Raw genomic sequence first — 27692 nt, 5'->3', positions numbered from 1 at the left:
GGTCACCCAAACTGTGAGAGTGAGGAGGAGAATGTGAGGTCTGACAACTAAGCCCCAGATCACATCGGTCTAGAGGCTGGGAAGATGAAGAGTAGTAACTAACAAGGAGAATGAATGGGAATGGCTAAGAAAAAGGAGAAGAAACAAGAAAGTAGAGTCCTGGGGACAGTGGAAGAAAGCAGTTCCAGAAGAATGAACAGTGGAAGTGTATGGGATTTTTCCTCTGAAGTTTTTTATTTTCTCTGTGAAATAAAGACAGTAAGGGTGGGAAGAGGTGTTGGAGACTTGAAAAATAGGAGAAGGTATGAAAATAATCTTCTGGAAATCAGGATAGATAATTGATTAAGGAAGTATAGTAGCACTGCCTAGAGCTAGTAGGCTGTTCAAGAAAGCTGCTCTTTTGGCAAACACATGGTCAGGAGTTGAGTGGGTGGGATGGCTCTGAGGTGTACAATTTAATGTCAGATCTGCTCAGTGTCAGTGTCAGCAGAATTGAAGACGTGGAGGAGAGGATTCTAACAGAGTTAAGGCACAGCATCTTCTAACACCTGGTCAAAATGAAAGATAAGGGAACAGCATGGAATTAGGCAAAGTATCTCCTAGGGTGGTCCCAAACCCCCGGAACCAGAGACTGGTTCATGCCCTAAGACTGACTGACTGATAGGTGGTTGAGTAGAAAAGCCAAAAGAGAAAGCTAACAGTGAAAAGAGGTCATAAATTTGAAAACAGTTATGAAGTCAACAGGTAGGAAGGAGAGCAGACAGGTATGGAAAAGGAGAGTAAAACAGGTTGGGCTTGTGGTTAGGGTTGAGGCAATGAATACTAGTAGGATGATGAAAACCCATTTATATGTGTATAGCACAGAGGAAGGTCTGATAACTTGCACAGGAGGAAAGGAACTTGAGAAACAATTCAACCACTGATCATTAAGACTTGGAAGATATCTCCAGATGTCAGGCAGGACCAGTGGGAAAGCTGGTAATGCAAGACAAAAGAACATTGAATCCAGAAGTAGTAGATATCAGGTGTCATATCAGTTAAGAAAGGAGAGAGAATTTTGAGAAAACATGGAAAACTAGCTTTAGAAGGGCAAAGCCTAACACCTAAGACAAATTGCAACTGACTGCATCAATGATGATGTTGGAAAGAACAATTTCATAGAATAACAAGAGAAGCAAGCATCCCTTGAAGGTGAAGGAGGCATGAATTATTAAATAAATGAATGCTCATGTTTGGAATTTCCACCCCCACATCTTCCATCGGGTAGCAGGACTGGCAACATAATTTGGCCCTATTCAAAATGAAAATGAGAGACACCTAGTTCAAAAATTATAAACACAGCAAAATCAGAGAATTATACCAAGCTCAGGGTCCCATGCTACTCTGAAGGATTCATGATATTTGGCCTGCAGATAGGAAAGAAAAGCAGACCATCATTTGGGAACAGCAGTGGGTTTCTCCAGGATGGTAAGTCTGGGCATATTTTAAGGCAGAACTAAGCAAAAGAGAAGAGCTTTCTACTCCGTGTGCCACTAGATATTTTTATTTGGCTGTCATCTCAAATTCAAAAGTGGAACTCCTAACATATACCAAGTTATCTTCTTTTTCTATCTTTTTTTTATCTCTTGTGGGCTGTAATTTTTTTTTTAATACCTTAGACCCAAATTCTGGTAAGAAATTTGGTCCTATGCCTATTGGCCTTTGTTTCATTGTCTGTAAAAATGGAGATAATGAGGAGGTTTAACCAGGTTGATTTATGTAAAGTGTTTAGAGCTATCCTGGAAGCTACATGCATGTTAACTCCTCTCATTATACTGTCTGGTGATTAACCAAATCCGTTCAAATATTTCCTTTGAATTCTCTTACAGCCATTCCTTTCCCCCCTTACCAGGTTCTTTTCACCACTAGTAGGATCCTGAGCATTGCCCTCCCTGACTCCAGCCTTTCATGCCTGCCATGCCAAGTCATCTTTCTTGCTTTTGTCCTATCCCTGCTCTAAGAATTACCTTCTCAGCTCACAAGTCTTAAATCAGTTGCTTTTTTTTTTTTTTTTTTTTTTTGCCTAATAATCAAGTTTAAACTTCCTTGCCTGGATTTCATGGCTTTTCCTGACCTAGTATAAACCCAGGTGAGTCAGATTGACTCAGCTTCTGAGCTTTCTATCCACCATTCTATGTATTCCTGTTGAGGGACACCATGATGGTGTAACCCACACATGGAGACTGGGCATGTTGGAACAACAAAAATGGAGACCTTCCCCTACCCTGCCTAAAGGCTCATCTTTAAAGGAAAATAGAATTTGTGATAGGAAGGAAACAGGTAAGCAGGATGTGGCCTGAAAAGGTACCAGGTGACTTCTGGGGTGGGGAATGATGTGATGGCCCCATGTTTTTTGTGGTATTATATCATTCATTCAACCTACATCACTAATCACTAATGCTGGGCCAGTGCTTAAATATGAAGTCCCCAGACCCCACCTTCAATGAGCATCACTACTGATAGTCCTATGTGTGTACCGATAGTCCTTTACATGTTTATAGCCTCGCTTAGAAAGAGTCAGTGAAGAACAGAAATCTAGAAATGGTGTGGCCAAGACACCTGATGACCTAGAGATGGGGATAGGGATAAGACTGCTGTGAGAAAAATGGCTGACAAGGAAACACCTATATATCAAAGGCCAAGAAGCCAAGGAACTGTGGAAATAACCCTGGGAAGCTAAAATAAGGGAGGCAGGAGATGCAGCCCCCCTGGATGCTTTTAGGGAGAGTATGGGGTAGGAAATGAACATCATATTAAACTTGGAAGATAAGGCAGAGGGGAGGAAAAAAATTGATACTGTGATAAATGGGGGACACTCAGAACTTGAATCAAGAGAAATGAAAGGGGACCTGTAGCTGTGGAAGAGCAGCCAACGTGGAAGTTCTTGAAGGAAGACAGCAAAGTACAGGGTCTGACGATACATATCAGGGAATATATGGGGTACAGATTTAAGGGGCAAGATGGGGTTGTCCTTGGGCCTCATCAAACAGTGCAAAGGGAACAGAGCCACGCAGAAGGAAGAGGATAAGGAAAACAGGGAGGAGCAAGATTGAGCAATACTGGGGAAGATCTAAAAAAGAAAGAGAGGTCTCAGAGGAGACAACCCATCCTCTTCATTCCTCACGTAGCCAGAGACAGCTGTGGTGTTTATCAAGGCCCAAGATAATCGGGAGCGTGCTGTTTTGAGAGTTGCTTCTCTTGCAAGGAGTGGATATTTTAACCCAGTTTAAAAGAAAGACACTCGTATTAAAGGATGAGCTATCCCTAAAAAGACAAAAACCAGTAAATGTGATTTTGTAAGAGGGATATTGATTATACACTAATATTTATTGTCTGCTAAATGCAAAATGCACATAGCAGACACTTACTGAGGAATTTAATCCCCGCACCAACCCAGTGAGGCAGATTTAGTATCCTTACTTTATGGATGAGGGGAAATGGGGATCTGAAAACTTAAGAACCTAGCCCAAGTCATACATTGAAGCCGGACTTTTAATCCATTGCTAGCTGGTTCTAACTTCCTAAATTTTTCTTCCCTGAACACGTAGGGAGGACCTTAAAATCATGCACATGGCTTGATATAGAAAACACGAACACAGAGGCGACCATCTGTTTAGGTGCACATTTTAATAATGGCTGCTGACCAACAACTCCAGAAACATCTGATATACCTGGAGCCCCTCACATTTATAGCATACTGCTTTTGACCTTCCTCCCACTATCTCACTGGAGTCCAGCTGCCATTGAGATTTTTAATGGTTTACAGATATGTCGTATTTGCCAAGTGATGCTTCATGATACCTTTGAAGAATTTCTGTGATCACCTGAGATTTCTAAGCTTGGATATCCTGATTCTATATGTGATACCGTAATTTATTTATCACATTTTTCTAATGATGGTTGATTAATTTATTACATTTAGTTTTAACCAAATAATTAAAGCCTAGCTCCTCTCTATCTCTAATGAAAACACCAGCGAATTTCTGAAATGTTTTCCTAGAAGTCTTCATTTCTATTCAGTCTTAAAAGTCTATAAAGTCAGAGAGAATCCAAAATAATTCACATCTGAAATCCTGACATCTATCTGGATTGCCGACATCAGAGTCCCATTCTCTGGCATTACTCTTGCTTAGGGGAATTATAAAACAGATGTACAATGATGGTGCCCGGTCTGACATAGTGAACTGTATCATGGCATTTTCAGGCTGCAGCAGCTATAGAAATCATGCAATCTAGTTATCTCTTTTACTGAGAAGAACTTTAAATGCCAGGGGCTAAAGTGTGTTGCCCAAAGTCACACAGGCAGTTTATGGCCAAATCCAGATACCCAAGACCAGCAACCTCCATTATACTTCCATATTTCTTCTTACGAAGATAAAAATTATTTGTTGCTACTCTCCAAATTATTTTTATAACATCTTTCTGAATGATTAGAAAACCTATTTAATGGGCACAGAGACTGAAGATCAGATGGGTTCAATAACTGGTCCCATAAGGTGCAGGGAATATTACTGAGGAAGAAAGAACCAGGAATGAAAAACCAGTCTTTTAATTTAGAAATCAAGGATTCTGTTAGGATACAGTCACATAGATATTAAAAATATTGGCAAATAAAATGAACAATCTTTCCAGATTCTAGTTATATAATAGTTAATGTACTCAAAATTTAGTACTTTCTCTTTTTAAAGAAAAAATGTATTCAATTGGAATTTTGAGGGAATGGAGAAATTTATCTAAACACATTCAGCCAAGGTTTTAGAAATTTATCTTTCTGTTGAATTTAGAAATGTATCTAAATGTATCTTTGTCTTACAGACAAAAATGTTTTAAATGGCTAATATCTGCAACATAAAAGAAAACATACCAAATCCACCCAAAGCGGCAGGATGACCTGGCTTTTTTCTGTTTAAACAACATGGAACATTGGTCCTCCACTTTCAAATGTTATTCCAGTTATGTCACACTCTTACAGTCTGTTCCATGCCTGCTTGATTCCCTAACACTTCTGGAAGGGGACAAGAACCACGGCTGCATTCATTGACCACCCACTAGGACCAGAGGGCAGCCAGGAGTTGGAGAATTGTCAAGGGGAACAAGGCATGATGGATGTTCTGGGGAACTCAGGGTATTAGATAGCAGAGGATCACACTGTAAGTAAGGTGGAAAGCATACGGCCTCAAGGAATTAGAGCAAAGAGGGGTGTCTTCCAGCTGAGGGAATTTCAAAATTTTGTAGAGGAGCTGAGCCTTGGAAGGATGATAGAACTTAGAGAAGAGGGCTTAACAAGGAAAGGAGCTTCAGGTAGAGAAGACAGACTTTGGAGGTCCTGAAACCAGCACATTGATCCATAAGCTTTATTAAAATGCTTTGGTAGGATAAAAAAAAAAATTCAAATACATTTCCCTGAAGGAAATAGAAAGAAATAGTCCCAAAGAAGACTAAAGGATGCAAAGTCAACCTTTCTGTAGACAAATATATAGTGGACACAAAATACTTGCCAGGTACTATGCTGAGTAGTGGAGAATCAAAGATACAGTAACTTTGAACAACTTTAAAGTAGGGTTTAAAAATCAGACCCTCCCTTTAATTTATGGCAAAGTGACCCACAGAACTGTGGGTATTGTATGTAACTGTGCTATTACATATTTTCTTCTAGGCATTCTAAGAATTAATTCCACAAAGAATTTCATTCTATGTTATTTTCACCAAAAAAAAAAAAAAAAAAAAAAAATCCAGAATGAGACAACAGAGTTACAAGAATGTGGATGCATATACAATGCAATCTCATTTAATAAGACAGATTTAACTGCATAATAAAACAGACACAGAAGGCCATTCACTCTGAAAGAATGAAGTTGCCTGGATATACCATACCTAGAGCACTGAGGCTGCATCTCTCGGCCCCAGGACCTCAGCACGTGCTTCCTTCCCTTGCCCCTGATGCCAGGCCATTGTCTCTTCTCCTAACTCCCAGATCCCACTTTTTCATCATCTCCCTCCTCCCCTGCACTGTGTTGTACCTTCATGATTCCATCTGAATAGTCTATCTAAAATGTGTACACACCTTTTAGCTCAACCAAAAGCAGCTATGGCAACACAATTGTTAGGCCATGTGTACAGGTGAGAGGCAAGTATTATCTCAGAAAAGAAATGTGAGCCAGTGAAAATCAGAGGTCACCATAAATCGAAAGGAAATGTACATATTATAAATTTCAATGTAATTATCATCATCTTTTGTAAATATATTTCCTTAGTTTTCTGATTACTCAGAATTCTAATATAGATGATGAAAGGATATTAAGAACATGTTTTGAACATGTCATAACAATATGTCAAGAATATACAGGTATTAACACACACACACACAAAGGAAAAAGAAGATATGGGTCTCTATCAAAGGGGAAAAAATTAGAAAAGATGACAATTATACAAATACGAACACAGTACTGACATGTTGCACAAGGATAATTATAGAGTAGTAGACTCTATGGAAAGAGAATGTTCCAAAGGATAAAAATCTCTGGTGTTTTTTTCTTAAGTTTTTTAAGCTACTATCTGAGATACACATTTATTCCCCTCATGGATAACATCAAAATCTTTTCAAGTTTATCTGTTCAAATGCAATGAACTAGATTATATGTAATAATAAAAAGAGAAAAATCCAGGTCATTTCCAAATTGATGATTAGTAATTTGAGGATATCTTTAAACATCATTTAAATTTCAGAAATTTACAATTAAAAAAGTTGATAACACAACTGATTTCTCTCAGGACAGTTAGCAAATTTTTAAGATTATATTTTAAGGGAAAACCCAAGAAAAATATCTTGAAAACACCCAGGGAGGGGAAGAAAAACACATTAAAATGCACTGTATTATATTATACTATTTGTGTTAAAATTATCCTTTTTCCTTTTAATTTCTCAACAAAAGTAACATTTATACAGACGTACCAAATCAGGTTAAAAAGTAGGGTCACTTGTTTCAAAATTATTAAACTAGAAATGTATTTTGAAATGTGTGGTAGATTATAGCCAAACCTTATTTCTGGATGTCTGGAAAATATATTTTATAAATTCAAATAGCCAAAGCATAGCAGAGATGAATTAGATTTAGATGTATATTATATAATTACTATTCCAAATAAATCTCACTTCTTTAGCAAGTTAAAAATTACAGACCAGAAGTTTATATTTTATTTAAGTGAAAACAAAAATTTACAGATGTTTGATATAAAAATGTCCATACATGAAATATATCCTTTCCGTGACACTAATAAATCTTTCAGTGTAAACTACAATACCCTATTTGAAGGTAAATTCATGAATTCTAACTTAAAAAACTGTAAGATGATTTGCTACTTTAGAATATCTGATATGTAGCCTGAAAATACTGGTTGGAGTCATTATTCTTAAGAATGCTATATATTCATTCATACAAGACCCCTAAACACAGGAATCAGAATTTGGTTTACAGTTTATAAACTTTGCACAAATTTTGTTAGGATAACCTGTTACCCACAGAGGAAGTTATCCATAAACAAAAACAATCTAGTATTTACTAATTTTGTATAATCCATTGTAAAACTTTCTTGGGTCTGAAGCTTTAACCAACTGGGATTTAATGTAAACCATAAGTAGGGAGAGTGAACAATGAATGATAAACAAACATAAAAGATAAGCAATATCAGAAAGAGAAAGGACAGACAGTTAACACTCAGTATAAACATGCATATAAATAAAACAAAGTGTTTTTCACTTTGCCCAAATGATCTAGTAACCTAAGTCATGGAATTTCTAACCTAGCAATGGTTGTTGTCTAATTCAGTAATTAAAAATACAATCCAGTGTGAAAAGACATTTTTCTGTTAATTTTAAAAACATTTACAGCTTACTATTTTTAAACAAATTATTTACTCAATTCTGGCCATCATGGGCTGGTTCCTATTTATTGGCAATTATTTCTGTCTTATACAAACATGTTAATTACCAGCAAGTAAATCTTGCTTTAAAAAGTAATCATAAGTGTCAGCAATTATCAAAATGGAGGATTCCCATTTGTATCTCTGGTTTAAAGTCCAATTAGTGATGTGTAGTGATACAATATGTTATATAAATACAAAACAAAATTTTTAATTTCCAATAATTTCTTTCTTAAATTTATAAAGCATATGAGATTACAGATAACTTTACAAATACGAATTTTGTTCAGAATTGGATTTTACTTTGAAAACATCCTCTTAACACAAAATATACTGTATGAATTATATTAAGCTTAAAACACAATTAGTCACTTTTATTATTCAAGAAAAAATATTAGAATGCAGTGCAATATATTTGCTAATGGAAATGCACAATTTTTTATTTCCCTAATCTCACTTCACACTGTAATATAGAATCAATTTTGGAAAGGCAAAAATTTGATCTACTGTAAAATCAGTAACTTGGTTTATTTCAAAAACTCAGAAGATTTATATAAGTAGTATTTCCAATTCAAACAGAATTTTGCCGGGTTTTAATTTTTCTACAAAGCACTTTCTAAAAAAGTTTTGCTTTAAGATGTTTTAAAGGGTTTCAAGTATCCTACAGACAAAGATATTGGAGAACACTAAATTCTTTCCAAAAAGACATCTATTTTAAGTTTTCTTTTACTCCACTGTAGACAGTCTTGAAAACTTTTTTTTCTGCTTCAAAATCTCATTTTCACCTGAAATAATTGTATTCAGGTTTTCTCAGCAGGTAAAGTATACATTCTTACAAGGTTTCAAATTTCAGAATTCCAATAATGCGTTTAAACTGAGCACTTCTCTTTGTGTGTCTATTACCTTGCAGTTCTGCTATTTACACCAAATTTTAGGCTTTTTAGCTCTTCAGAAATACCTTAGTGAACCCTCAGCAGTTACTAACCACTTAGTAACTGTGAACTTGCCAGCCCCCTCAAGTAGATCTTTAACCACAAATCGTCTGACAATTTCCAAACCATATCCTCTGTCCAAAAGGAAAAGATAGGGCTTTGTGAGGCCGAAAGGAAGCAAAGGAAAACAAAACAAATGTAGCTCATGCTGAAAGTGAAAAGTGCTTGGACAGATTAGTATTTTCTTTTCTGCAAGGCATCCTGCCAATTTTTTTTCTTTAATAGAGAAGAGTTATTTTTTGGTCCGATTTTTCAGTTTCTTGGAAAGTGTTGGTATTTACCACCCCCACCGGCCCTGATAATTACTGTTGGTTGTTTTGTGTTTTTCCCATCCGTCCACGTCACAGACTGCTGATACCCCCGCCTCACCCTGTCAAAACCCCAACTCTGGGCGACCCCGGGTTTGGAAACTCCGCCGACTCCCGACAACACGTCCCACTGTCTCCCTCTCACGCGCCGCATTTTAGTCGCGGGATCCCCCGCACTCCGGTTGCAGTGAAAGCCGGAAATTTTCATTTAACTCTCCTCCTTCGCGCCCCCCACTCGCAGCGGAGAGCTGGGGAGCTGGGAAGCTCAGAACACAGCCGGGGCTCGGCCGCCTCCCCTCTCTCCGGAAGGCTTTAATTTGCACACTTGCTTGCCACCGCGCCCCGAGCCCCCGGCCCCGCAGCGGGGTGGGTCTGGGGCAGAGGCGGCTTCGCTGGTCCCCGCCCCCGCCGCGCGGTCGCCCCCGCCGCCTCCCCGGCTCGGGCCCCCAGCGCCGGCCAGAGCCCCGCCGCCCCCGTCCGCCCCCAGCGAGCGGCGCGGGCGGCGCCCTCTCAATCCCTCCGCCCTCCGCCGCTGTGCCCACCCCCTAGCCGGAGAGAGTGCTGGTAAGTCCTTCCCCAGAGTCTGGTTACCTGCTCCGCGCGGCCGCGGACACGTGCGGAGGTCCGACTGACACTGGCAGACCCCGCGGGAGGCCGGACGTGACCCGGCCCCTCAGGTGAGGAACTACGCGCTCGAGTGGGTGGGCTGCGGGGTGGGGGGTCCCAGGGGAGATCAGAGGCTAGGCCGGGGTCCAAGGCAAAAATGTGGGTTGGGGGGTGTGGGGTTGTGTGTCCTCAGAATCGGCTTTGGTTAACCCTTTATGGACTGACACGGAGTAGGTTACGGGGGCCAGTTTAGGGGGAACTAGTTGTAAGTCTTTCCTAATCTTGTGAGAGGGGGACGTAGCACACGTGGGACACCCCCGACACCGAGATCCTGGTCCCACATTATCTGTGTGCACAAACACCCACACGTACGCTCTTCATCCACCTCCTCCAAATGGAACTTGAATTCCATTCGGACGTTCACATAATAATAATTCACATTTAGCGTTTAAAATGCCGTGCCTCCGGGGACTCCACGCTGAAGACTGTGTCTCCGTGCCCCATATTTACTTCCCCGCGAAAGCTCCCTCTCCAGCTTGCTGAGGTGTGGGTGTGGGCTCCACCTTCCCCACCATGAGATAAATGTTAACGCAGGCTTCCTGCGGGCGTGTTATGCAGAAAGTGCCAGCAGCCGCCCAGTGCTCGGGCTGGGAGCCCCGCGAGGACGCACGTTTGCTTTAGTTTGCAAGTTTACTTTTGTAATTTAAAATATCGGAGTTAAAACGCACGCCCCGCGGTGAGCAGTTCTGGGCCCCGCAGCGCGCCAGTTTGCACATGGACGCATCTGCGTGTGCGCACACGCGGGAGTCGCGGCCCCCGGTGTGGCCTCTTGTCGCTGCGCTGGTGGCGACCCTTGTGGTGCTTGGCAGGCTTCGGGAGAGGCACATGAAGGATTTCATTGAGTGTGAAGACAGAGAGCAGAGACAGAAAGCAGAAGGAGGCGGCTGCAGCCTTTGTAGTCGCGGAGGAATGCGGAAATGTTGAAGCACTATGTCAAACTTTTTTGAAATGGGGTCAAGTCACATTCAGCCAGCGTGGGAAAGCAACAACAACAACAAAAAAAAGTGGAGGAGAGGGGGGAAAAAGGCACTGCTGCTCCCGTTTCTCTCTGCCGAAGCCGACCGTCTGGGGGGTGGGTGGGGGGTGTAGAGAGCCAGGACCGGCGGTGCGGGGCCGGGCGGGGGCAGCGGGCTCAGTTCCCTGCGGGGGTGGGACGTCCCCGACGCTTCCTTCGCTGCAGAGCAGGGGGCCGGACTCGAGCCGGAGGGGGAGGGGGACGTGGGAGAGGTGGGTTGGGCGGCCGGTGGCGGCTGTTGGGCTACCTGTGTGGCCCTCGACCTGGCCCAGACCCCCCGGGCGGGCTCTGAGGGCTTTTTCCCAGCTTTAAGTAAAGTTCTGAATAGAGTAAGAGAGAGAAGCCCTGCCTTCGCTGCGGTCCGCTCCGCCCGCATACTGTGGGTGTCGCGCCGTTTGTTGTTTCTTTAATTCAAGGCAGAAGGCGACCGGGCCAGCGGCTGCGGGACAGGTAATTCTGAGGCGCCCCGGGAATTCCGGACACGCGGCCAGCGTGGCGAATGTCTGGCCGAGGCCGCGGCGGCCGTGGGGGAAGGAAGGCTCTCTAGGTCCCGGGTCGCTGAAAGGGAAGGGAAGTTAGGGTACCCCCCCCTTTCAGCGCTTTGTTATGCATAGGGCCCTGGGGGGCGCCCAGCTACAAAGCGGACCGAGCTTCTAGCTGAAGGGGGATTGGACAGCCGCCTCTGTTACCTACTTGGGGGACGGTCCTAGGAATGGAAAGAGGTTCTTGAGCCTCGACCCCGAGAGCACAGCCCCTTCTCTCACACCCTCGTGGGTTCAGCATTTACTTCCCCCACCCACCGGGTTAGAGAAAGGTTGAATTTTGCTCAGGTTTAATTAGTTGAAAACTTTATCTTACTCTTGAAGTTATCCTTGAAGGAGATGAGCGAAAGTGTGGCTAACACCTCTTTCTCCCACCCTTGCGATCCACCGGGGACTTCCCCCTCCCGAGCCTCTGGGTCGCCCGCCCCGGTGTAGCCCCATCCCTCCCCAACCAGATGGTTGGTCTTCTCTGGGTTTCCACCAGGGAGGTCCTCCCAGTCGGAGAGAGAATTCCGTTTCCAACTGAGACTCTTACCCCAAAAAGACCATTTGTGTGTGAGAGTCGTTAATGTCTCCTCGTAGAAAAACTGAAAGTAGAAAGAAAGGAAGCAATTTCCGAGCAGATGTCTGACCACCCCTTCTCGCACACTCCGAGCATCGGGTTACAGGGTCTTGGGAGCCCCCACCCACATTCTGCGGCCCCACACGGGTGTACCCACAGTCTCTCTACACCAGCTTGTGCGCGACCCCTGAATGCCCCCCAACACCTCTGGACCCCCCACTTCCCTGCACGTCCAGGCCTCGGGAAGCGGAGAGGGCAGCAGCGCTACACAATGATATAAGGATAAATATTAAGCCGTGACTTTGACGTGCCGGGCTCCTCCCCTCCCCCGCGCTCCCGGCACACTCTGTGCAGCTCGGCACGCCCCCTCCCGTTCCACTGCGTCCCGGGCCGCGCGCTTATCCCCGAGGGGCCCCTGTAACCTCTCCGCGCGAAGACGGCTCCAGCCCTGCAAGGAAAGAAAAGTAACTTCGGTTTCTCGGAGGAACCAGGAAGGATTAAGCCGCTTGGAAACGGGCAGGAGCGCGTGGAGGGTAGCGATGGGGACTTCGTGAAGGAGGAGGAGGGGAGTCTGGAGGAACCCCAAGGAAGGCTTCTGGGATGTCTGATTGCACTTTCTTCTTGTCCTCTCGTCTCCTCTTTTAGGTGCAATGATTGTGGACTGAGACGCGCTCGGGCAGAGGCTGTGTAATCATCTCCGCGTCTGTGCAGAAGACTTCGCTTCGGAGAGGGAAGAGGAGGGATCGGCTCGCTCCTCCGGCGGCAGTGGCGGCGACTCTGCAGGCGGAGTTTTGCTGCGGCACCAAGGTTGCGCCAGCCCCGCGGGGAGGTCGCTCCATCCAGCCTAGGCGTAGCGAGAACCCCAGCGCCGCAGAGCCCGAGCAGGCTGAGGGCGAGGGAGGGCGAGACTGAGCTCTCCAGAGCCCCGGAGGAAGCGAGCGGCGGCCGCGAGCAAGTCGAACGCACCCCCCGCCCGCCCCAGTGGCGCCACGCCGGGTGGCGTCCAGGCGGCATGGAGAAGGACGGCCTGAGCCGCGCTGACCAGCAGTACGAGTGCGTGGCGGAGATCGGGGAGGGCGCCTACGGAAAGGTGTTCAAGGCCCGCGACTTGAAGAACGGAGGCCGTTTCGTGGCGCTGAAACGCGTGCGGGTGCAGACGGGCGAGGAGGGCATGCCGCTCTCCACTATCCGCGAGGTGGCGGTGCTGAGGCACCTGGAGACCTTTGAGCACCCCAACGTGGTCAGGTGAGCCGGAGCTGCGCCCGCACCGTCGGGGCCGCGCGCTCGCGGAGGGAGGGCCGGGCCTGGGAGCCTAGGGCCGGGGGACGTGTGGGGAAAGGGGCTCTGGAGAGGCCCGGGGCGACCCGTTGACCTTACAGAGCCTGAGTAAGTTTTGTCGATAGGGTCTAAAGCCAGAGCCAGTGACCTTGTTAGAGAGCACGAAAAGACAAGGCAGAAGGCGTGATCTGCGCTGGCTTCCTCGCCGCGGTGCTTTAATCTTAGGTGCTTTCTCCCGCATGCCCTGAAGGAGGGTTCGGAGGAGTTGGGTGCCTTTTAGCAATGCAACAGGAGACACCCGTGCGAGCCCCGCACCCCCAACGTAGTTTTACTGGCAGTGCCTTTAGGAAATTTTTGAGAAACTTGAGAATGAGGATGCAGTGTGATAATTCGTAAGACGTTACTGATGGTGCCTAATACGTGTATAATTCGGGTTAAGAAATGCAGAAACTTACAAGAAAATAACACTCAAAACAGTTTCTCTTTGTTAGAGTTGCATAATAGGAATGATTCCTGATGATGTAAAGAGTTGGAACGCTAATGCCCAATTTCTAATGACGTTGTTTAAAATTCTTCTTTCAAAAATTACCTATGTGTCTATATTACTTTATATATCTGGGCTGGCATGGTCCTTAAATTAATTCTCCAAAGGGTTAGATGTGAGGCCAAGATATGGTATCGTTAGATTCTGAATGTTCTGCCTATGCATTCCCCGAGGGTTGTGCAAGTGGGCAGGGAGACAGCAGTTCTCTCCTGTATGGTAACCAGTGTTAAATGGAAACCTATGTGACTTGGGATAGTAGTGTTTTCTTAGTGATTATGGAATTTCCCCACTGTGTGGTTGACATTGGTTGTGTCATCCATTTCTTTTTTAAAACAGAGATGCATAACTTCAAGTTAAAAAAGAGTGCCTAGAAACAGAGTGGGTTGTGATTTTACCTTTTTCAACTCTCAAGACAACGCGTTGGAGAAAGGCGATCTCTGTCTTCTCATCCATCTAGGTTTCTGTTCAACAAATACATGCCTACTGTGTGTGCTGTGGATTAAATTATGTAAATAAGTACAGCTAAATATTTTTGTAAAAAGTCAAACAATTTAACATTAGTCATCAAAGTGGAGAGACCTAAAACTGACCTTTGAAATACCAAATCCTCTATAGACTCAGGGAGACCAAGTGTCTACAGAATCTTTCTGGGAGGTTTTAACTTGTCTCCTCTTATCCTAGGCTGGTGATTTCTGTGGCACTTTGTTCCCAACACAGTTAGATTCAGGCTAGAAGGAAGCAAAGAATCATAAATACATAAAAAAGGTAATAAATGGTTATAAAAATAAGTCCCCATTATACCTCTGCTTTAGCTAGTGAAGGACAAAATATATTGAGATTGAGAGTATAAGTGTTTAGGAAGATGGGATTCTATATAAAGGAAATAGATTACTTTTCTTGTGTGTGTGCTTTCTTTGTTAAAAACAAAATCTCTTTGTGTGTGTAGGGGGTGTCTTTGTGATATTGGAGGGAAAAGGGGAGAGTCCATTCAACTCCCTGTAACGTAAGTTTATCTTCCCAGAGGAATCACCTAAGTACTTCTCAAAGGATGATTTCCAGCACTAGAATTTTACAAAGTTCTTGTTTAATTTTGTCTATTACTTTGGAATGTCTAAATAAGGGTGATTATCATGTATATAAATAAAATGTTTTTCCAGTATACAGGTATTTCAGAGGCATCCCTGGGTGACACCGTCACTTGTTATACAAAGTACAATCCATTGTTGTAACAGAAGAATACTGTTTTTGCCATTGTGCTGGTAGATTTTCTCTGATCCATCCTGTTCTTTTGATTTATCCTCTAGAGACTGGTTTATCTTTAGAGATTTCTAACTAAACTGTGACTTGGATTCTGTGCTGTGAATTTCAGGAGGATGTATTTATGAATTGAAGATAAAGACATTGTTTTCTAAGATTATTTTTCCTCGTTAAGTGATGATGATGGCACCTATCTCTTGTAGTTGTGAGGGTAAAGTGAGATAATGTCCGTGAAAGCACTTTGTAAATTGAAAAGTACTTCAAATATCTAAGTATTATTTGTATCCCGCAGATCAGTGGGACTTTTGCCCTGGAGCAACCTGCCCGAAAGGCTTTAGTTCCCCTGACCTTTTTATAGAACAAATCGTGTTAAAACCCAGATATTACAGGCTCTGGAACCAAGAACTTACTTGAGCTTAATTAGCCATAATTTGTCAGAAAGGACTATCAGTCATATGCCATGAAATTCAGCGACACTTGAGGAAATAGGAAATTATTGATGATGTCACCCTCACGAGCTGCAGATCCCCATTCCCCTTCCTGTTTTTTCTCTTCTGCCTCTGCCTTAGGGCAATCATTGCCCCCATGACTTGCTTGGCCAGAATAAGAATTCTAGATTTTAGAGGTTACTAATTTTAGAAGTGTTCAGGCAGAGTCAGGAAATCAAGGACAGGTGACAGTTCTTTTCCTTCCAAGGGAGAGTTGTCAGTTGGGCCCACAAACCTATGATTTACTGTTGCCCCAGGATCAGTTTTACAGTCTTATCCCTGGCTTTTTAATGGTTTCTTAAAAGGGCAGATGCTTTTATAAGTTCCTTCAAGTCATAAGTAATTGATCATAATTATAGGCCCTCCCCTTGGATAGTTAAGCCTCTAAGCTAGAAGGAGCATAATAAACATATTAGTTTTTCAAAAGTTCAGAATTTAATTTTGATGGATTTGCCAGAAAAGCGGGCTTGTTATTGCTGGCACTGGTACTGCCTGAATATACAGGGATAATGACTTTAAATTCTTGCTTACTTGCACTTGATGTATCCCAGGCCCAAGCTTGATCAGCCAGTCAGTGTCTGGGATGTAAATTTACTCTTATTTTGCAGTTGGTAATCCCAATTCCCGGAACTCTTGCCAGCATCAGACTTCAGAATGTACCTATCTTGGAGCTTCTGCACTCCACAAATGGATCCTGTTTTAACATCCTGAACTATAAGAAAATAAAGAAATTTTTAAAAGTAACATGTTTTGTCAGCAGTCTGCTCATTGACCTTATGTTTACTGAGGGCCTACTATGTGCCAGACACTTACAGAAGTTGGGGATACAGCAGCGAACAAGTCTGAAAAAAGTGTCTGCACTTGAACTTACCTTGTAATGAGATGATCAGTTTTTTTCTCTTTAAAAATTTGTTCATCTTTATTTCAGTTGTCTTATTTTTTTGCAATATTTAAACTAACCAGTTTTGTAGAACAACTAATAATTTGTGATAAGTAAGTAACCAGGAATTTGCTCATTGAGTAAGTACCATAATTAAAACATTAATCAGAATCAAATGCTTTTTGAAGATTACATTTCACCTTGTGGACCAAGGTATTGATCTATATAAGAACATATTGACACATAACTAATACATGTGAACATTGAACTCCATTTATTCAACAAGTATTTAGAGAGGATCTACTCTTTAACAACCATGGGGATAGGTGCTGGGAAAGATGGCCAGGTAAATCACACCTGGCTATTTCTTCAGGTAGTTCTCCTTGTGTTTGAAGTAAGATGATGACTATAACCCGTATAGGTGATAGTATCATGTGCTGTTAGAAAGGTACAGATCAGTGCTACCTGTATTGCTCCCAGAGATTAAATTTCTTAAGTAGCAGGAAAAGCAATTCAAATTCAAGTATTTCAAGTATTGGCTCTGAAAAGTCTTGCATATCAGTGAATAAACTTGTGATGTTTAAATGTCTGAATATGTCAACTTATTATTAAAATATTTAATCACTTAAACAAAAACCAGAAAAGAAAAATGATGAAAGGCTGTGCCCAATGATTATTCAAGGACAGTTTTCTTATTTTCTCTTTTTAAAGATTTCAGTAATATTTAGCATAAAAAGAAAGTAAAAAATACGATTTTGTTTAGAAAACTGAATTATTTACAGGGTAGAAGAAACATATTACTTGACTCAGTGGAAAGTCAGATCTTTAGGAAAGTTAGTTCGTGGGAATACTTCTGAATAAAAGTGTTACTTTGTGGTTGAATAATACATTTATTAGGATTTTTTTAAAAGCAGGCAAAGCAGGAGTTTAATTCTTCTTTTAGATTTAAGTATGTTTGTTCTTTCATTCTCTAAGAGTTCCTTGAAAAGTTTCCAGTTTATCAAGGCTGTTTAGTAAATAAACATTTTCACAATGGCATTATGCTCATTTCTTATTTCTGCAAAAGAACTAGATAATGCTGAATTTTTCACATTGCAGTTATATCCCTTTCATACAACTATTATTACCAACATGAAGTTACTAGAATTTCTCTGTGGAATCCACGAGAAAATAGGCTCTAAAAGGGAAATTTGTATAAATTTGAATATCTTCTGGGTTGTTTTCCTATGTTTAAGATATGGATAAATGAAATAGGTATGAAAACAGACTCCCTACTAAAAATAAATTATCTTTTTTTTCTTTAAATATTCCTCACCATTAATGATTCTTTAGAAATGTTTTATTTTGTTTTTTTCCTGCCCCTGCAGTGTCCTGTCTCCAGCACCAGTGCCCCTTCTCTGGTAGGCTGGCAGGGTGGTCATAAGCGGAGATCAAGAGCTGCCCTTTCTTTTTGTGGCACTAATTCCACAAAGACTGGCAGAACCCAGGCCACATGGCTGGGACTTGGAAATGTTTACTAAGAAGGAAACATCTCATACTTTTAGTATATCTTTGTAAAATCATGGGTATTAAGAGTTGAAAGACATTTTATAGGTCAAAATGTTGACTTGTTTTTAAAGCTGAGTAGAATTAAAATGTTTTGTTTGATGGAAGAAGTTAAATCAAGTGAGTACATTTAAAGGTGATGGTTTGTTAGGAATAAGTGACATCTATCAATTCAGAAAATTTCTGAGTTCTGCAATATGCCCTACTGAAGTATAACTGTAAAAAAAAGTATCATGATTATGCCATTAAATTCTATTTTTACAGAATTTGGATTATAATTATAATTTGGGTTATAATTTAAGTAGCTATAGTTAAATAATAATGTAGGTAAATAATACAGTTATATAATTCAGGAATTATATTGAATTCTTTTAGGCAGAAAACAATAAGAAACATTGAAATGCTTGATATATGTCTGATGAATGAAATACTACATAATGTGGCTCTAGCAGCCATGACTCAGTGAAATAGACACCAAACTACTTGAAAATTAGACACCATAACAACCTTTAGACACATCAGCAAATAAGGAGTATCCGTGCTTCCTGAGAAACTAATCACACTATTGCTATTTTTCCTGAGGCTTAAATGAGCTTCCCTGTCTTCATAGCAATTAAGTTAATTGTGAGCTTACTGATACAGCAGAACACAGCAGAGATGAAATCTGGATGTAGGTGAATTGGTAACAGAGATGGTATGTATGAGGTGGGGCTTTGTCCAAGGTTCAGGAGGCAGCACAGAAGACAGGCACCAGTGGTTGATAACAAGCATTCCTACATAAAGATCGCCATTGGAGTGGTGATTTACAGATGCTAGGTTTGGTGTGGGAACAGGCAGGCGAGTGTCAGCAGTTTGCCATCATATCTGATTTTGTTTTACCAGCTGCACAAGTAACTTACTCAAGAGATGAAGTAAAGGTACCACAAGGCATATGGTGGGAAGCTGTGCAAATGTGTATTTGTAGCCTGGAAGTCCATTTGTGACAAGATTATTATTAAAGAGTCTTGACCCATCCTTTGCTTAAATTTGAACAACTACTGGCTTTGTGATTTAAGTAGACATTTTAATTATTGATTTCTATTATCTAGCTTAACTAAAAGATTTAGTTCAGTAGAATTAGTATGAGGATTTTTTTATTGGAAGGAGTCGTAGATTTAACTTAATCCAACCCCCTTAGGTCTATGTTTTGTTTTTATTTTTTAGAGACAGTTTCACTTTATCACCCTCGGTAGAGTGCTGTGACATCACCGCTCACAGCAACCTCCAACTTCGGGGCTTAGGCCATTCTCTCATAGCCCAGGAGTCCCTCCCGAGTAACTGGGACTACAGGCACCTGCCACAACACCCGGCTATTTTTTGGTTGCAATTTGGCTGGGGATGGGTTCAAACGCGCCACCCTCGGTATATGGGGCCAGCACCCTACCCACTGAGCCACAGGCACCGCCCAGGTCTGTGTTTTATAAGTAAAAAATTTCAATTGTTTTACGAATGCAAAAAAATTATCTTATTTTTAGTCAGTGATTTTATTCCACAATTATATGCATTGTAGACATAAATTGATTGAAGATAGCTAAGATTCAGACAGAGGTTTATATACAGCATTAGCAAGACAGGTTGACTGATAGCTACTGCAAACCAGGAAAAACTCCTGTGACATGTAAAAATATTTTCAGTTTAATGACTTTGTATTGACTGACCGAAGGGTAAGGACTTTATCTTACGTCTTCCTATAACATGGTGTCTATAACTATTGGTTAGCCAGTATATATTCCTGAATAAATGAAATGGACTAAATTAAATTATCAAGCCCTCAGATGATCACGTTTCATCCTTTAGAGTTGCATACAGAACTAGCAAGTATCTTGAACTAACTTTGACATTGGGAGATTATTGGTTATTAACTGTAAGGCATACACATACGAGGTCTATTTAGTAAGCACCTTCATCATATTTTAAACTTTTCCTGACTACCCCTTTTTTTGTTTCAGTATAATACTAGCTTTGGCTTTGATAGGATTTTCTAGTGTTGTTTATGTATTCCATAGGTACATTGACTATTTTATCCCCCCAAATCCATTTCTTGCCATCTACCTCTGTAACTTTAATTATACTGATCTTGGAATGTGTGCTTGGTGCTCCTCCCAACATCCCTCTTCCTCTGTTGAAATTCTACCTATTCCTTCTGGGCCAACAATTTTTTTTTTTTGGAGACAGAGTCTCACTATGTCACCCTGGACAGAGTGCTGTGGCATCACAGCTCACAGCAATCTCAAACTCTTAGACATAAGCTATTCTCTTGCCTCGGCCTCCCAAGTAGCTTGGACTATAGGCGACTACCACAACACTCAGTTATGTTTTTGTTGAGTTGTCATTGTTGTTTAGCAGGCCCCATGCCAAGTTCAAACCTGCCAGCCCTAGAGTATGTGGCCAAGGGCCATAACTACTGAACAAGCCTGGGCCAACTTCTAAAGCCACTGTCTTTGTCATATATTCCTAATACCTCCATTTGGATGATATTTTTGCTTCCTTTGAGGACTGACAACTTTGGAACTTCTTTATGGCAGTTAGTATATATTACCCCCCTTATATTATATTGTGTATTCTTTACACCTCCCAAGAGCACCCTCTTCTGACCCTCCATCCTTTCACACCCCATTTTTGTAAGCTCCTTGAGGCAGGGAGTATTTTGTGATCATGTCCATTTGCATCTTACATCTAGTGAAAGTAAATGAGTAAATAGCATATGAATGAAATCATGAAACGAGTCCAGTTATTAAGGATGGACCATATGGATTATTTCCACCACATGAAAGAACTTTTCTTTGGGGGGGAAGATGTTAGGGACAGTGTCACTTTCTTGCCCCAGTAGAGTGCTATGGTGTCATAGCTCAGAGCAGCCTCAAACTCTTGGGCTCCAGTGATTCTGTTACCTCAGCGGCTGGAGTAGCTGGGACTTCAAGTGTCCACCACAACTCCTGGTTGTTTTTTTTTAGAGACGGAGCTCACTCTTGGTCAGTTTGATATCCAACTCGGTGAGCTCAAGTGATCCACCCGCCTCAGCGTCCCAGAGTGCTGGGATTACAGACATGAGCCACCGCACCTAGCCTCATATAAAAGAACTTAATATTATCCTAAGGGGAATCAAAGAGAGAGAATGGATCTGTGTATATTGGATTTTTGGATTTCTTCAGAAATAGTTTAAGAAATACTGAAGAAAGTTTCACTTTAGTTTTACTCCAATCTATATGGTTTATGTTAAAGTGAATTTCAAAGTTGAAATAATTCATTTCTGTAGTTAACTGAGCAATCTGGAACTTTTATTTGTATACTTCAGGGAAGACATTAACATTAGGAAATGCAGACACATTCAGTAAAAGTTGAAAATGCTTTTAAGATGTAAGAATGTAAGGTATTACAAATACATTTTAATCAGTTGCATGAATTCTTCTACTTTCACTTTTTCCCCTTTAGTTTTAATTTCTTTGGCTTTCAATAGTGGAAAAACAGCAGTGTTAGGTAAAAATAATTTCCAAAAGGTGATGATTCTGAATCCCATTCAAGGCTTGTCTTCTCCTCCTCATAATTTGTGTACAGAGAATTTGGATTATACCTTAACAAACCTAGTAGGTTTAGTTAGGAAGTAGTCTTCCAGCTTGAACTAATTCCATAATTCCAGTTCCTCCAGACACATGTGATGGCTATGTGTGCTCATGTGTGTGCATGTGCCTGTGTGTGTGCACATGTGCATGTACACGCAGAACAATTGAAAGCAAGGTGCTTGGAAAGTTTCAGAAGGGACTGTGTTGTCTCATTCCTCACTGCATCCCAAGCATTTAGCATCATGCCTGAAATCTTATAGCCCAGAATCGGTATTTGTGAATGACAAAATGAGAACATGCCATTTAGGAATTCAGAATTTAATTTTTTTTAGAAATTAATGTTTTTCAGAAATGGGAAATGTCTGAAAACATAGGTGAAGTCTGTAGCAGTCAGTAAATATTTATTGAGCACTGCTATAGTCAGCCCTTTGTTCAGTAAGATTAAAAGAGTGAACGTGAAAATGTAGAAACAGCCCCAGTGCCCATCGACCCATGAATGGATTATTAAACTGTGGTATATGTATACCACAGAATACTATTCAGCCGTAAAGAAAGATGGAGATTTTATATATACTTTTGTATTTACCTGGAAGGATTTAGAGAACACCCTCTTAAGTAAAGTATCACAAGAAAGGAAAAGCAAACATCTAGTGTACTCAATACTTACATGAAACTAGTAGATGAACAACTACAGGCCCACATGAGAGAGAAAAGCACAATTAAATTCAAGAAGAGGGGATGGGGGAGAGGGGAGGGAGTTTAGCAAGCTCTCACCTAACAGGTAAAATGCAGGTGAAAGAGTCAGCTGCAACTTGGACATTACCTAACAAACCCAAACAATGTAACTTAATCGTATGTACCCTTATATTAATCCAAAATTTAAAAAAAAAAAAAAGGACATACAAAAATGTTTATCCCCCAAATGGTATGATATCTGGAATGTTTCAAAATGGGGTATGGATGCAGCAAGACTGGCCTATGAGTTGATCCTTGTACAGCTGTGGAGGTTCCTTGTAGTAGTCTCTCTCTTCATTTGTATATACAGTAGAATCTCTGTAAATTGATACCCCAAGGGACTGTAACAAACTGGTCAAAATACAGAGGTGGTCAATTAAGGAATAAGGCGTACCGATGACGTATATGTGGTGCATGTCCAGTCTATGAAAATTAGGTCAATTTAAGGAGGTGGTCAACTCTAGAGGTTCTACCATATTTGAAATTTTGTATAAAGTTTAAAAAATGTTGCTGCTCATAGACTAGGAGCCAAAGCCTTTGACTCTGTCCTGACTCCTCCACTTACTAGTTGAGTGACATGGGTAAATTCTTGCCTCTTTGCTGCCATTATCACTACAATAGGAATTTACTACCATTCTTCAGACCTTAGTGAATTACTGTAATCAAATGAAATTATGTATACTAACATTAAATATCATATACATTTAAGATATTTGAACAGAATTACTTCCTAACTTCCAGTAGTTCATAATTTCGTGGAGGAAACTGATATACAAAGATATCTGTGTTACTATTGGGTAGTACTTTTATTCCCCTCCCCCCATGTGAAAGTATGAATGGAGCTAGGTGTTTCTGGGAAGACGTCTATTGGGTTTATGGTAGTTATAGTAAAATAGAATCTTTCATCTGGATATTGAAAATGGGTGTTGGATTTACCCAGTGGTCTGTCCTCTTCATGAGTGGACTTATGTCGGGGGGTTTGTGGACCAGATGCTTAGAAAACACTGTCAAAACTGATGGAAGCTTGAGGATTTATTTATTTTGTATTTGACTATCCAGATTAATCCAAATCTTTGCTTGTTCTTTTTCCATTTTTTTTTAAGTTCCAGAATCTCAAACAGTTAATTCATTTTTATGTCACACATTGTTTCCGTTTATTTATTTTCTGAGGCCGTTCCTATGACTTGATTACCTTATGACCTTTAAAATATTCTTCTGGGTAACCTGTGTTTAAATCATTAAGAGTTCTGTCCACAGCAAGGAAGCAATTCTCTTTTAGGAGCACTAATCTCTACTGACTCTTTTTTTCTTTGCTTCCTTTTACTGCTAAGTAATTTCATAGTTTCTGTGTAAGGTATGCTTGATAGTAAAAAACATCTATATTTTCTAAAAGGCTTTTGTTACTAAAAGGTACAAAATATAATACATGTATAGAGTCAGGAACATTACCAGTTAACCCTAGTCAGCAACAGGGCAAGAAAAACAAAAGTCATCTTAGGGCAGACTTTCAGACTTTAGGGTATTGACTCTTGACAAATACATTTTAAAACTTAGTGAAAACTGAGAGACTGAGTAGTTTCAAATTGGGAGTTTTAGGTGATGTAGCATACATTCCAACCATGTAGAATCACCTAAAGAAGTAATTAAATAGCCTCAGGCAAAAATGGGATATTTTCTTGAGCCATGAGAAACCAAAAGACAAACTTAAAGACTGGGCTGGAAGACCTCAGTACTGATCATCGGTGAAATGCGTGTAAGTTAAAGGACTGGGAGAACATAGCTTCTTTGAGATAACATACACTGTTTTACACATTGAGACACAAAAGAAAAGTTGTAATGTTCTGTTAGTCATTCCAAATTTCTTTAAGCCCATGGGATTTGGTGGATATTTAAGTAACTACTACTAGCTCATTGGATTAGAACTGATGCCAATTGGGTTCTCAACCAAACCAGTTCATCTTACAAAGGGAAAAAGTCTATTTTGGAGGTATTACTCTCTACTTGCAAATATTGACTGACTCAAAGTGATGGGATTGATCTCAAGGAGAGTTGTATGGGTCTCAGTGGTACCAATTCAGTCCTGAAAAACAACTTTTGAGGAGAATCCAGGGAGGCGTCTTTGTTTCAGAAAGATAGTATAAGTGTTTTTCACTTTAGTTGATAAAATTAGAGATGACTCTATCATTAGGCAAGTAAAGAATAGTCTAGAGATGTGTTTGTGTATCTACAAGGACAGCATACTCACTACAAGGAGGGAAGAAGGTAGCCAAGATAAGCTAAGTGAAGAGGTGAGAGATACAGTGGTGCTAGATCCAGTATGTGCTAGAACCAGGGATAGGAGAAGATCTGAAGTTTCTTGGTGAACTTCAAACTCTGAAATAGGTTGAAAATTCTGGCATGTTCAGAAAGCCCTCTACCTAGTGCTTAATGAGCAGACTCAGAGTTTCACTCTTAAAATTCCATAATAATAAAATGGCATAGTTGTTTGCCTGCTTTTTCTGGTGCCTTTATTTTAATCATTTTTGCATTGCTTGCTGTCTCTAGCACTCGGACATCTGTTGAATATTTGCATAAATCAAGGTAGAATGTCTGGTTCCCATTAGAATATAAGCTGCATGAAGGCAGGAGTTTTTGTTTAGTTCACTGATTGTCCCCAATGTCTGAAACAGTGCCTGGTATACAGTTCAATAAATGTCTGTTGAGTAAATGACTGAGTAAATAAATAACCTGTGATTATAGATTACTCTATGGTAATTTTATTTACAGTAAAAATGGAAATTAACATCCAGATTGATTACCTATATTATCTTTTTATTCACATATTAATATCATGTTTAAAACACTTTAGGATAATATAGTCTCTAAGAATTATGGTAGTAAATTGGATTCTGACTTAGGAATTAGGAGTTATTTAATAAAGTAATGATGAGCAAGTAGATTGAACTCTGAGATACATCCCTTCTGAGCTAATTCTTCACTAATATTTTTAATACATTATAAATGTAATTTTTATCAATATTAAATGATAAATTTTGATGGTATTTTAAATGTATATATTTATTTTTGCAGATTTGATTTAGATGTTTTGGTAGAAGTTTGAGGACATGGTTTCAGATTTGGGGGGGCTGTGACTTTCTATAAAAATATTGAACATAACCCCCTAAAGAGGTTTAAAAGGCTGTAGGTGTCCTTCCAAGTAGTGAGGTCAAGTGGCTACTCCCATGATGAACTTCGTGCCAGTACTAGTCTGCCATTCCAAACACCTTTCTTCTCTGCCTAGAATGGTTGATTGTTCCCATGTAATGGGTCATGACGTCACTGGTCACAACATGATACAAATCAATATTTAAGAATATATTTCTAAATGACATATTATTATTAAGTAATAATAATAAGAAGAAGGAATAAAGAAAAGGAAGAGAAAGTGAAAGAAGGAAGGGAGGGAGGGAAGAAGAAAAAGGAGAGAGGAATAGAATAGAAAAGGTGTGGTGTTCCAGTCAGTTGTTGGGTATATTGCAAGGACGTTGTTACAAAAGTAGAGTACCACATTTATGAGAGAGGGGAGATTGTAGTTTTCTATTTAAAATAATTACATTTTTTCTATTATAGCAGTTCTGGTCAATATTGCTATGTAGTAAGTTACCCCAAAATTTAGGGGCTTGAAACGACCATGTTCTAATGTTCATGGATGTCAGTGGGTAGGGAATTCAGACAGAGCATAGTGAAAAATGACGTATCTGTGCTCCAAGATATCAGGGATGTCAGCTGGAAATAATAGCTGGGAGTGTCTTCACTTCAAGTCTGATGGTTCATGTGAGTTGGCTGATGGAGTCTGGGACCTGAGCTTGGATTGTTGAGCAGAACTCCCCTGCTGGCCTCTCCCTGTGTCCTGGGCTACCTTTCAGCATTTGTGTTTTAGAGCAGTTGGACTTAGATGGTGGCTCATGTAGGGCAGGCTGCTCTAAAAGCCAGCTTCCCTGGAAACAGGCAATGGTGGTTCTGTCACATTTTCTTGAATTAAAGCTGTACAGATTAAAAGAGTGGAGACATGCATCACCTCTTAATCCCCTTAATGAAAAAAATTTTAAAGAATCTGTGTCCCCCACCCCAGTTTTTTTGTAATAATGACGTTACACTAATACTGATTAGTACAAAAGGGCTCATGACAAAAAATTCAAGGCTCCTTCCTCCCAGCTATCCCCATTCCTAAGTACCAGGTACACCTTCTTTTCATTCTTTTTTGGGGTTTTTTTTTTTTGGTGCTTCTAATAGTTACTTCTATAAATCTAGATAATATGCTATATTCTATCTCTTGATATTTAAACTTTAGATACTATCTATTGACATCCTACTCTAAAAGATGAGGGTTTTGCTCATTAATATACTCCATATCCTTTCCTTCACCTTTTGTGAGCTATGATAATATCTCAGGTTTCATATAATTTTAAATAATATACCTAAACATCACACTTGATCTTAGCCAAAAGGCCGCGAAGCGATATTATTATATACCTAAACATCAATATTTTTGTTCATTCACTTTGGGCAGTATCTCTTGATTTGCCATTTAATAAGAGAACATTTTATCTCCCTAACCTTTCTTTTACCTTTGTCCTCTCTTTATTTTACTTATTTATTTTTTGAGATGGTCTCACTCAGTCACCCTGGGGTTGAGTGCCACGGCATCATATCTCATAGCAACCTCAAACTCTTGGGCTCAAACGATCCTCTTGTCTCAGCCTCCTAAGTAGCCAGGACTACAGACGCTTGCCACAACACCTGCTAGTTTTTCTATTTTTAATAGAGTTGGGGGGGTCTCACTTTTCTCAGGCTGGTCTAGAACTCCTGAGCTCAGGGGATGCACCTGTTTTAGCCTCCCAGAGTGCTAGGATTACAGCATGAGCCACTGAGCCTGGCTTGTCCTCTCTTTAATATCACAGTTTCTATCAGCTACTCTGCTGGAGTTCTTTAAATTTGCATTCTGTTCTGCAACCACAACAGAGCCTTCCATGTGTTGTCTACAGGTTGATCCTTGGAAGTTGGAACACTAGTAAATAGTGTGTATCCTATTCTAGATATATATATAGAGAGAGTACAACGTTAGGTCAAATAGTTGGCCTTTATGTTTTCTTCTTGCCACATCCACCATTATAACCCTGTGAGGCTGACAGAGTCCTTCTTTCTTAAACACAGACATCTGGATTCTCTTTTTCTTACTCAGCATCACTTGTTTCAATTATGCCCTATTACTTCTTATTCAGGCCATGGACTTTCTGGTACCATTTTGTTTTACGTGGAGTTTATTATTGCCTTTTTTTTTTT

The 27692-nt window shown here is 40.6% G+C and overlaps 1 protein-coding gene and 1 long non-coding RNA gene across 4 annotated transcripts in view; one reads left to right on the top strand and one right to left on the bottom strand.

The window, feature by feature from the left end:
• Positions 1–9931, bottom strand: part of LOC100952777 — a 73231-nt gene extending 63300 nt beyond the window's left edge. Inside the window, exon 1 of the long non-coding RNA XR_001161698.2 lies at positions 9851–9931. This is a non-coding gene — a long non-coding RNA (uncharacterized LOC100952777). The remainder of the gene's footprint in view (positions 1–9850) is intronic.
• Positions 9787–27692, top strand: part of CDK6 (cyclin dependent kinase 6) — a 227553-nt gene continuing 209647 nt past the window's right edge. Inside the window, exons 1-2 of one of the 3 annotated variants that reach the window (XM_003782668.3) lie at positions 9787–9936; positions 12690–13289. In XM_003782668.3, the coding sequence (XP_003782716.1) occupies positions 13057–13289 (233 nt within the window). In that variant the 5' untranslated portion in view covers positions 9787–9936; positions 12690–13056. Of the gene's footprint in view, positions 9937–11357; positions 11391–12445; positions 12578–12689; positions 13290–27692 lie in introns of those variants that run through there. The other 2 variants (XM_023518873.1, XM_023518868.1) reach the window with 2 other exon arrangements.

This window comes from Otolemur garnettii, unplaced genomic scaffold (genome assembly GCF_000181295.1).
Source record: "Otolemur garnettii isolate 467f Iridium unplaced genomic scaffold, OtoGar3 scaffold00005, whole genome shotgun sequence".
Taxonomy (NCBI): Eukaryota; Metazoa; Chordata; class Mammalia; order Primates; family Galagidae; genus Otolemur; species Otolemur garnettii.
This window is presented reverse-complemented; position numbering and strand designations above follow the sequence as displayed.